This window comes from Martes martes (assembly GCF_963455335.1).
Source record: "Martes martes genome assembly, chromosome: 17".
NCBI lineage: Eukaryota > Metazoa > Chordata > Mammalia > Carnivora > Mustelidae > Martes > Martes martes.
In genome coordinates, this window is record NC_137905.1 from 44,587,148 (window position 1) to 44,598,382 (window position 11,235).

The following is an 11,235-nucleotide window of genomic DNA, read 5'->3' on the forward strand; positions in this document are numbered from 1 at the left end:
ATGCCCTCTCACTGGAGCACTTTTCCTGATCCCCCCGCGGCTCACTTCCTCCTTTCCTTTAGTCGCATGTCACCTTGTCAAGGAGGCCTCATTATATAAAATTGCAACCCCCCAGCTTGGCATATTCCACCCACTTACCCTGCTTTAATCTTCTCCATAGCACTTACACCATATGAAACGTATTTATGTATTTGTTGTGTGCCGCTGTGTCCTCAGCACTGAGGTTGGAATGCAGCATGCACTTGGTGAACTTGTACTGAACGCTGGCTGCATACTGCCCCGTAGTAACAGCAGAAGCCAACGTCCACAGAGGGCTGTCACACCCTGCGCGGCATCTTGCACGACTCTGCACTTTTTCCTCCCCAAAGCCCAGTGAAGGAGATACCCCTCTCATCCCTGCTGAAGAGTATTCTTCCTCCCAAAATCCTGACAGCAGCTCGAGTTTCTTGAGCAGTGACCATGCCGGGCACCGTGCCAAGTGACATGTTTTACCCACATCCTCTCTGTGCTGCTCCATCCCACGCCCACCCCCGGCCCTTTTGGCAGCACAGCGGCTTACAGCCCGTTGCCCCAGCCCCCTTCACAGTCTCCGTGCCCCAGAGCCCACTGAGCATCCAGGTGGCCAGGAAGCGATGATGTAAGCCATCTTCTGCGAAGGGACAAGCCCATCATACACGACTCATGACAGCAAGTCTGCTTTGCCGAGTCCTCCAGGGGAAGGAGTCCACGCCCTCCCCAACAGAGCTAGGATTTAGACATCCTTCATTCATTAAGTCAGCAAGTATTATGTGCATCTCTCTGAGCCAGGCGGTGCTGGGACAGCAGGGACCGTGCTAGGCCCTGGCTGCCCTCCTGGGGCTCCCCTCTGAGGCAGAAATTGAACAAGGAGTTACAAGTGCCACGAGGTTAAAGAGGGAGTATTGAGCATGCCAAGGGAGCCTGTCTTGAGGAGAGGTCTCAAAGCCACAGGTCAGATGCAGCCCTGAGACCTATTTGATTAATTACCAAAGCTTCACCTTGAGAAGATTTCACATGTGGGTAGCTCTCCAGGGCCTCTGGCTACACTAGGTGCATGTTGGCACAGGGCAGCAGGCAGCTGAAGCAGGCCCATGGGTGTCCCCTTTCAGTGGGGGCACAAGTATACTATTTGACCACAGGCCCATCAGCTTGCTTCTCACTTAACCCTACCCACCAAGTTCCCCAGCTTGTTAGCCGGGGCCAGGGGGGGTCCCTGAGGAAACAACTTTTAAACTGAGACGAAAGCAAGAAGTTGGAATCATCCTGGTGCAGAGTGAGGGGGAAAGGAGCAAAGCGGGCAGCGGGGAATGCAGCATGGAAGCTAAAAGCAAAAGTTTAAAAAGTCAAGTCTGCATAGGTCTTACATCTGCAAGATAAGCAAGTCAGTTGTACCTGCCTGCCCAGTGAGAGATTGGAGAAATTAGGCCTATGAAGGGCTTAGTCAGAGCCTGGCACACAGAGATCAGTCCCCAGGAAAATTAACTTTAAAGGGGGGACTGGGGCAGTGTGGCCGCATGACATGGCACAGGTTCCTATGAAGTGATACATGTTTGGTCTCCTGTGTTTGGCTCCCTGTGCCGGGGGCCTTTCTGGAATCTTGGAAACATCAGGAGTGCTTCTGTTCTTCAGTTGGGGGTTCCTTAGGTTCATTAGAAAAGCAAAAGGGACGGAAGTTGCAGGACCATAGAGACTCCGGACCAGCTCTCCCTTCCCTATCCAGAATGGTCCAGAGCAGCTGTAGTGGGGCGTTACAGACTGGGCTGCTGAGAGAGAGACTGAGAGATCCGGGAGCTGAAACAAGGTTTCAGCTGAAACAAGTTTCTTTCTCTCAGAGTTAATGCCCAGGCTGGTCACGGTGGCAGGGACAGCTCAGGGACTTCCATCCCCTCCGTCTTGTGGCACCTCCTTTTCCTTCCGTATTGCTTGGTACCGCTCTATAGGCACGTCCCTGTGGGCAGGAAGGAGCAGTTTTATTTGGAAGAAAATGAAGTAGAAGCGCCTTCACATCTGTCCTCTTGGCCCCAACCAAGTCATGTATCCAAAGCCAGCTGTGACAGAAACAGAAATGCAGGCCTCCTCTGGGTGGCCATGTGCCCATCCAAGTCTGTTGTGCTGTGGGAGGTCTTATCACCAAAAGCAGGAAGGGAAGAAGGGAGGCTGGACGGCAGCTGTCAGGCCTGCCGCGGCCTCCAGGGAAGTCGGGCCCTCCCCATACCCCCTCCAGGAAGGGTGTGGCCTCATTGGTCACCGGCGCAGACACATGGGACATTTCTCTGTCACCCACAGCCAGATTCTTTGGCCACAAGGGTGACTACTTCATGGGAGAGAATGGGGACTCCCAAAGCAGAATGGGCTAGGACAGAGCCAGTCACAAGTTTCCCATTCAGTGCACTAAACACTAGGCTTTCCTTTCCAACCAGTTTAAACTTTTTAATTCTGGACAATGTCCAACAGCCACAAAGGAGGACTCAACCTAGCAAACCCCCAGGCCATCACCAGTTCCCTCGGCTGTCAGCCAGCCCGTGGTCACTCTCGTTTCTTCCTTCCCTCCTTTCCCTTCCCCTGATGATTTTGAAACAAATCCAGGACATCATTTCATCTGTACATATGTCAGTATTTCTCTTAAACATACAGAGTATTCAGAAAACAGCTGTTTTGTCATTACCATCCACCGAACAGTCACAGTAACTCTTCAGTGTCCCATGAACAAGTTGGGCTGGGAAATCAGTTGCTGGCTCTCGATCCAGAATTGTGGAGGACAGGCTAGGAAAGGATACAGAATCTCCCAGCCCGTCCCAGGGAGGAAGGATAAGTACTGTTTTGGGGTGCGGTGCCGGGTCCCACGTGTGCCCCCCACTGTGCAGACTGTCGCCTTCTAAATCAGACAAGGTTACAGCCGCAGGTGAGTGCTTCCCCACCCACGTTCTCGTTTCCGGCCGCCCACACTCAGCAACATGGCTGATTTGGGTTGCAAGGAATACGTGTGCGTAAATGGAGGCGTGAGTGCGTAGAGTGGTTTGGGACCTAAAATGTCTTCTCGGGGCATAGTGGTCAAAGAAGGGTGAAAGCCCCCACCGCAATGGGTCCATCGGCGGCAGCATCTCTAACCATGGAATGGCTTCCCACCAGTAACTGGAACTGTTACACGTTCTCTTTCCTTAATGCAGTTTCCAGGGAGTGTAAACCGATCTTGATGTGACTTGTTCAGCAGCCGTAGCTGTGGCTTGTTAAGTTAATCCTTTTCTCCCAAGAAGAGAAGGGGATTCCTAAGGACATGCTGAGGGACCAGGGTTCTCCTTGACGGGTCCTCTTACCTACAGTCATACGTGGTCGTGGCGACAGTCACACACAGTGGAAGCAGGGAGTGAATCGGAGGCAAGGCCTGGTGTGGTCTGGTCAGCTCCAGGTTGGAGGACGGTCTGAGGAGGAGCCTGGGGAAGGGGTTTTTCTTCTAAGAATGGCACCGTGAAGTAAAGAGTGAGACTCGAGCCCCCAGCCAGAGAAGATCCCAGGATCTCTGGTCCGCCGCTTGCCCCGCCTACTTTGGTCAGAGTCACTAGATCAGGATGAAATACTAGCGGCTTAAAATAACAAAGATTTGTCTGTTGCTCGCACTCCCTGTCCAGCTTAAGTTCGGTAGCGGTCTCTGCTCCACACTGTTCTCATTCTGGGACCCCAACTGAGCACAGACGGCCACTCTCTCGAACAATCCCAATAGCCGTGGCAGAAGGGAAAGGCCCACAGAGGGTCTCGCGCCGGCAGTGAAATGCCCCAGCCTGGATGACGTGGCAGTTCCCCTCACAACTCATTGACCAAAACAAGTCCCAGAGCCCACCCCCCACAAGGGGGCCAAGAAGTATAATCCCACTGTAGCTAGCCCACCAAAGGCCAGGGGCATTTGGAGAACAGGGCTCATGACTGCCATGGTCTCCGCCAGCTAAGAAGCCACGTGGTTGCCTATACTCGTGTCTTCGGAAGTCAAGAGCCCAGGCTGGGACTGAGTGGGTGTTTGTGCTCCTATATCCTGGCATCACCTGGGTGGTCAGGGTCTTTGGCCCTCAAGGGGGGACGTCTGTGCAGGGGTCGTCCAGAGCTGACCCCCAACAGCTTTGGAGGCTAGATCCTGCGTGTTGCCTACAGGTCATGACCAACGGCTGGGAGACGGTGGACATGACCCTGCGGCGGAACGGGCTCGGGCAGCTGGGCTTCCACGTGAAGTATGACGGGACGGTGGCCGAGGTGGAGGACTACGGGTTTGCCTGGCAGGCCGGCCTCCGGCAAGGCAGCCGACTAGTAGAGATCTGCAAGGTGGCCGTGGTCACACTGACCCACGATCAGATGATCGACCTCCTGCGTACCTCTGTCACCGTCAAGGTGGTCATCATCCCCCCTTTCGACGACGGCACGCCCCGGAGGTAAGGACATCTACCTTGCAAGGAGGGAGCCAGGTGGTGGGATGGCACCTTCCAGAGTGCTGGCCCCCGAGGCCCTTCCTCAGCAGGAAGACTGGTGATGGGGAGTCAGCATCTGGCAAACACCTGCCGAGTGCCACTTATGGTTGAAGCTCTCCAAACGCCACTGTCCCCATTCCATGTCCACAACAGCCCCATGAGGTGGACACCCTCATCAGTCCCATTTTCTAGGCGATGCACACGGCATTCAAAGTAGCTTGCCCCAAGGACACATTGCGCTTGGTCCACTGCTTCAGCACAAGGTGCGAGCTCCCTTCAAAGTGCTGGGGAGACCACAGGGACCAAAGGGAGCGAGCATCTGCTCCCTTGGAGTTTGTGTTCTAGAGTCAGGGACAGGCGGTAATTACGTAGATATAATGCAAGACCAAGCAGTAATGAGGTTTAAGAAGAAAATTAAAGCAGGCTGTATAAAGGGCCTGCAGCGTGGTGGGAGAGCTGCTCACGGGTCAGGCAAGGCTCCCAGGCGAAGGCAGCCACGTGGTCTTGTCTGGGCCAGGGGTTCCCCAGCAAAGTCTGCACAGAGTCTCTGATGTGTGAGTGTGTGTGGCTCGTCCGTCCGTGCAGCACAGAGACCAGGGTGGCTGGGAACAGGTGAGAGGTGGGGCAGCCTTCCGGGGGGGCTTACGGACATGGGGACAGACTTGGGTTTTATTCCACGTGTAGTGGAAAGCCAACAGAGAGTTTGTCTTGTTTTTTTAATGGAACACTTCAAACGTATCAAAAGTGTACTGAGCCCCGTTTCAATACTTGCCAACACCGGGCCTGTTTTTTTGTTATTTTTCAAGTTCTGTACCTCCCCTCCCCTTGTATTATTTGAAGCAGTCCCAGTGATTAGACCGTATCTCTACCCAATAAGAACCTCTAAAAAATTAGGACTATACTTAAAATTTTTACCAGTAACTCAGGATCCATCAGTGTTTACCTTTCTGTTGTATCAGGGAGATCTTTTACAGAAAGAATTGTTTTGTTAATCAGGCTACTCCTGTTGTATTTGGTTGACGGGTCTCTTCAGGCTCTTTTAATCTACAAGCTTCCCTTTCCTGCTTTTTTTTCCCCCTTGGAATTTATTTTGGGAAGAAACCCAGGTTTCCTATTCTCTGGAGTTTCCCACTTCCTGCATTTAGCTGCTTGCATCCCCCTGGTGTCCTTTACCCTGTTCGTCTAGCACAGGGTTTTCCTGTGGACTGGAGTTTGATGTAGAAACTTGATCCAAATCTGGTGAGATTTCTTCTGGTAATGACACTTCTCAGGTGTGTGTCTGTCACGAGGCACCATGTGTCTGGTTGTCCTCCGTGAGTGACCCTAAGGGCAGAGGGTTCAGATGGTGGCACCTGACCCGTCATCATACACTGTCCTCCTCAACAGCCATGTGGTGTTATTGCCTCGATCAGCTATTTCATCGTGGGTCACAGAGTAGCAAGTACTGGTCTCAATTCCGTCATTCCTTCTTCATTTATTGGATGAAATCTTTCGGTAACTATTTGGTTACTCTGGGGTAGAATTTATCAGATAGGGAAGGCAGGGTAAATGCCGCTTTTAGATCGGTGAGTCGGGGCCCTAGCGACCTCCAGCGGTGGCCAGAGACAGAGAGAATCACTACATCCCAAGCACTGGCCACACAGCTGCACAGAGGACAGTCAGGCCTTGGCCCTCGGGGAGCTACTGAAATGGATCAGGGGAAGCAAACAGCAGACAAGGGAATGAGGTGATTTCATATAGCAAAAGCGGAGGCAAATGAGCGTCATGGGAACGCAGACTCTGCAGTGACATTACCTAGGGTTGACTCTCAGCTCTTCCTCACTGTAAACCGTGGCCCTGGGCCAGTGGCCTTATACCCCGTGCCTCAGTTTTTTCATCTGTAAAGTGAGGGAGGTAACAGGTCCTTTCCCCAAAGATGGTGGTGAGGTCGGAGAAAAGCTTTGACCAGCAGTCGGCCTGTAGGGGGCGCTCTAGAGACACCAGCTGTGAGCTACTGGGTGTGAGGAAAGTAAAGAGGGCAGCCTGACTTTGGAGGGTGAGGAGGAGCCAGAAGGGCCTTGCAGGGACGGAGTGGCCATCACAAAAGTGAGGACAAAGGCCCTGGGCTCGTTGCCAGGCCGCCAAGAGGGTCTGGAGCAGAGTGAGCCAAGAGGAAGGCTGACATGAGGTGACATGTGACCCCCCGCAAAGGCTGGTATGACCCTCACTTTACAGATGAAACACCGAGGCCCCGAGGGGACCCGTCAGTTGTGCAGAGTTGTACAGCTCCTCAGCGACAGACCTCAGTCCAGGTTCCCAGCTGCGTCGGAAAGTCCGCGAGAGCTGTGCGCATGCCCGGCTGTGCTTGCTCCACCCGCTGCTTCCTGCTTGCTCCGGACTTGGTCCGGGGACAGTTCTGAGCATACCTCAGCCCTACGCCCAAGGGCTCAGCCTGCCCTCACCCCCCCCCCAGTCTCCCCTTGGGACTCCAGTCAAGCCCCCCGCGTCCCAGTCTCTCAGCCCTCTTATGGCGCCACGGCCCAGCCACACCCGCTCCGGGCTTTGCAGGGGCAAGTCGAGCCGAAGCAACTCCACAGGCCAGCTCCCCAGCAGACCCTCCCCCAACTGTGCCTTGCTCTGCACACACCCTCACACCCACGCGTGTGCACACGATAAGCCAGCCCGCCTGTTTGACAACTCTCTGGGCACCGGAGGCCACAAAGACATCCCTGGATCTTCAGGTAGGGACCAACAGAAACAAAAGTAAAAGTCTGCAGGCTCCCTTCTCTGGCTTTGGGGAGACCACGCCGGAGAGGGTGTCACCAGACACAGGAGCCCAGTTCCCTGCCCTCATTCGGAGAGAAGCTATCATCCTACTCCCCTTGGCAGGGCAGCCACAGAAACAGGATCTCCTGTTTGCAGGGGCAGGTGTGGGTTGGGACTTGCGTGGTTTTTGTTGTTCTTGAAATGCAGAGGGGTCTAGCTGACTTCATTTGCAGAGCTGATCGCCCCAGCTCTGGGGTCTCTCCCAGCCTCTTGCTGCAGCCCTGGCCTCCTGGCTGTAATGTCAAAACAAGCCCTGAGGGGGGACACACAGGGATGGGCAGAGATGCTCTCACTGCCGCCAGCAGGGCTCTGTATGGTGTACACCTGGACCCCACACTCCTCAGACACCGAATGGTAGAGTGGCTCATCCACACACTCCCAGGCCATCGGATGGGGCTTCTCAAGTGAGGGCTGCAGCACTGGCCATAGCTGATCTGGGAGAACGTCCCCCAGCCTGATAAGATGGTCATCGTGACGTTGGCCACTTGCAACAGGCCAGGAGGAATGCTCTCGTCTCACTTTCTCTGCCGCTTCCTGATGGGGAAGGCCATCTGGGATGCTTTTGTCCCCTTCATTTGGGCTCTGGAGCTCTGGTTAAGGGGGTTGGAAACTCCTCCCTGAGAAGGGATGTTGAAGCCCCACAGGTGAGGGAGCAGGATGGGTAAGAAAGGAGTCCCCAGGAACTCAGCTGTTGGGAATTAAGGATGAGGAGGCGGTGAGGAGAAGAGGGCTCTGGGCCCAGGGGCATCCTCTTGCAGACATCTCCTGCACGTGGCTGAGGCCGGAGGGCACTGTCTGCTGTGGCATTGCTGCCGAGACTAGAAGCAACCTAAATATCCAGCCGCGCTGGGTGTTCAGGACCCACTGGCTGAGTAAATCCCAGGTCATCGTGTGATGGGATAGTACTGGATTGTTTAAAGGAAGTAAATTGAATTTGTACCGAGAGGGTCTGGTAAGAAATACCATTTTGGGGGGACCCAAGGGGGAAGCAGGATGGCTTTTTATTTCTGTTTTAAATAATATTTGCATAGAAATACCTGCCTAGGATGCTTCTGAAAGAACATATATAAGAAACTGGAAGCTGTGGTGGGTTCTGGGAGGTGAAACCGGGAGACGGGGAGGCCCTTTATGTCCCACTTTCACCAGCTTTGTCTTGTGTCAAAATCATCACTAGCAGCTTGGTTAAAAAAATGCAGGTTCCCAGGCCCCCAGCCCAAGGAGGACTGTGATTCCTGTGGGCTGAGATGAGACCCGGTGTCTGCATTCCTCTGCTGAGCTCTCAGGGTGGTGTGGGTGCTGCTGGTTCTCAGACCAATGGGGAAAGATTTGTTCTGGAGCCCCCCAGCAGGGTGTGGTTGGACTTCAGAAGGTGGAAGGGAGACTCGGCCTCTGAACATGTGGGAACAGCAGGCAGACCGGCCACAAAATCAGCTAGAGAAGGTGGCAGTGCCAAGTCCCCTTTGTTAAGCACCTGGCGGGCACCAGACTTTGTCCTAGTGCCCTAGAACACCTGCAGCCACCACTGTCTTACAGATGAGGAAATAGCTTCCGGAAAGAAATCCTTCACCCAGGGCCATGCAGGCTGAGGTCTGAACTGGCCATCTAGCCCAGAAGCCCTGGCTCCCCACCACCTGATGCTGTCTTCAAGATGCCCAGATAATACTTCCCTCTTGGAGATCATGCGCAAGGGCTCCTGGCCAAAGGCCATGTTGTCAGTAACTGGGAGAGAAGTCCGGCACCCAAGAAATCTCACTGGCTCCCAAACCAGTCTTCAGTGGCCCGTGTGGATAGTGATTAAAGTTGTGGCCTTTGGAGTCAACTTACTGTTTTAAGTCCAATTTCCCCCTCTTACTGGCTGTGTGACCTTGGACAGGTTAGGTTCTCTGTGTCTCGGTTTACTTCTCTCGGTAGCGCTGTTGTCAGCAGTCAGGATTCTGGTTCCCAACAACAGAACCAGCTCAAGCTTGGTGAAGCAAAAGACAGACTTCCTTGGCTTCTGTTCCTGACAGACAAGGAGACAGAGCGAGACTTAGACTGGGCCCGATGCAGGGACCGGGATGCCCTCACCAGGAATCTTAATCACCTGTCTCCTTTTCCTAGCTTGCTCTCGTTCTCGTGGGACAAAGGTGACCCACCCTTCTTCCCAGTTTCAGCATAGGACTCCCCAGCGCAGCAGCTCCAGTGAACCCCAGATCTTCCCCCATTAGTTCCAGGAACAGTTCTAGAGTTGATGCTGTCTCCACTTGGCCGCACATGGGGCACGTGACAGTCCTGTGCTGATCCTTGTGCCCAGGGGAAGGGGGAGGAGAGGTTTCTGATCAGCCAGGCCTGGGTGACGTTCTCACACCTGGAGCCAAGAAGTGGGGTCTGCCCCACAGAACACACAGACCTGTTCCCAGATGTAGGAGCTGAGCCGGCCGGAGCCCCAGTGCCATGATGGTCCCCTCATCCACTTAGCCTGAGTTCTGCTGGACATTTGTACTGTTGTCATTCCTCCTGTGGTACCTGGTGAGATGTTGGAACCTACCAGCCCAGGGAGATTGCCAGAAGGAGCACTGACCCTAATGGTGCAGAAGGGCATAGCATGTTGGGCCCAGGAGCCCGAGCACCTCCTCAGGTCGCCTTCTGAAGACTCCTCAGCAGCCGTGTCCTGAGCCCCCTGAGCCACCAAAGCCACCCCATCTTTTGCCAGTCCTGAAAGTCCCCTGGGCTCCAGAGGACCCAGGAGAGCCACAGAGGCTCAGCTCCCTAAGGGCATGAGTGCTTCCAGGCTGAGGGCCCCCAGCTCTGCTCTGGCATCTGCTAGGACATGGATTTTGGGAGCCTGGGGCACGCCCCCTGGGCTCAGAGCTCCCTCCTGTGCTGCACTGCACGAGGGGTGGAGAATGCGGGCCGTGGATCGCCCAGCCTCAAGCCAGCAACACCGTGGCCTGTGTGCCAGCCTGGTCTGGGGGGAGTCACAGGCCCTTCTGCATCTATTTCAAGGTTCTGGATTTCGTGGCTTTTTTTTTTTTTAAACCACCCTGCAAAGTAGGTCACCTGCTCCTCTTCCAGCCGCCTTTGAGCTTCTTTGGAACAAGGCAGATACTATCCTTTGATTCTGAGGGCATCCGCCTTTCTGGCCCCGAGTACCGCCGCAGGGGGGGTGGGTGGAGGGGGAGGCTGAGCCATTCCATGGAGGACACTGGTCCACTCGAGGCCTGGGTCAGGGAGAAGGGAGAGGAAGGAAGACGAAGGGAGAGCAAGGAGCAGAGAGGAGGTGAGGGAGAGAGGGCCAAGCGGTCAGAGCCTCTGGGGTGGGCCCTGTCCTGGCTGACTTCCCCGAGCTGCGAAGTTTCAGACCAATTTAAAGGGTACCTACTCGGCCTTTAAAATAGGCGCTCATGGTTCAGATTTGGCCGGGAAACCCAGCCCAGAGTGACCAGGCAGCGGTCTCTCCTGGGCAGCAGGCATGTGTGCTGGGGGGCAAGGGCCCTTCTGAGTAACGAAGTTTTTCTTCCCAGGGGGTGGCTGGAGACCTATGACATGAATACCTCGGAGCCCAAGACAGAGCCGGAGAGCTTGCCCCCCGGAGGCCGGCCCCCCTACCGCAGCAACGCTCCCTGGCAGTGGAGCGGGCCAGCCTCCCACAACTCGCTCCCAGCCTCCAAGTGGGCCAGCCCCAGCGCTCCTGGCCACGCCCAGTCCCTGAGCCGGCCCCCGAAGCAGACCCCCATGGTCCCCTTCCGGGAGCCCCAGCCCCTGCACAGCAAGAGGTAAGGACTGATGAGGGGGCTGCCCCGTGTTGTCCCATCTGCATCCCGCTTTTGTCCTATTCTCCCTCCTCCCTCTTTTGTCCAGTCTCTTCCTCTCCTCTTTCTCCTCCCCTCCTCCTCCTCATGCTTCCCTCCCTCCCTTCCTTCCGTTGTTTCCTTTCTTTTTTTTTCTTTAATTATGTTAGTCACCATACAGTACATTATTA

The 11,235-nt window shown here is 54.9% G+C and overlaps 1 protein-coding gene across 3 annotated transcripts in view; it reads left to right on the top strand.

Moving 5' to 3' along the window:
- The window catches only part of SIPA1L3 (signal induced proliferation associated 1 like 3), a gene marked incomplete at its 5' end in the record, with an annotated part of 100,459 nt that overhangs the window by 29,902 nt on the left and 59,322 nt on the right, over nucleotides 1-11,235 (top strand). For all 3 annotated transcript variants that reach the window (XM_080828059.1, XM_080828061.1, XM_080828060.1), the window contains 2 exons: nucleotides 4,159-4,433; nucleotides 10,778-11,029. In XM_080828059.1, coding sequence (XP_080684185.1) covers nucleotides 4,159-4,433; nucleotides 10,778-11,029 — 527 coding nt within the window. The remainder of the gene's footprint in view (nucleotides 1-4,158; nucleotides 4,434-10,777; nucleotides 11,030-11,235) is intronic.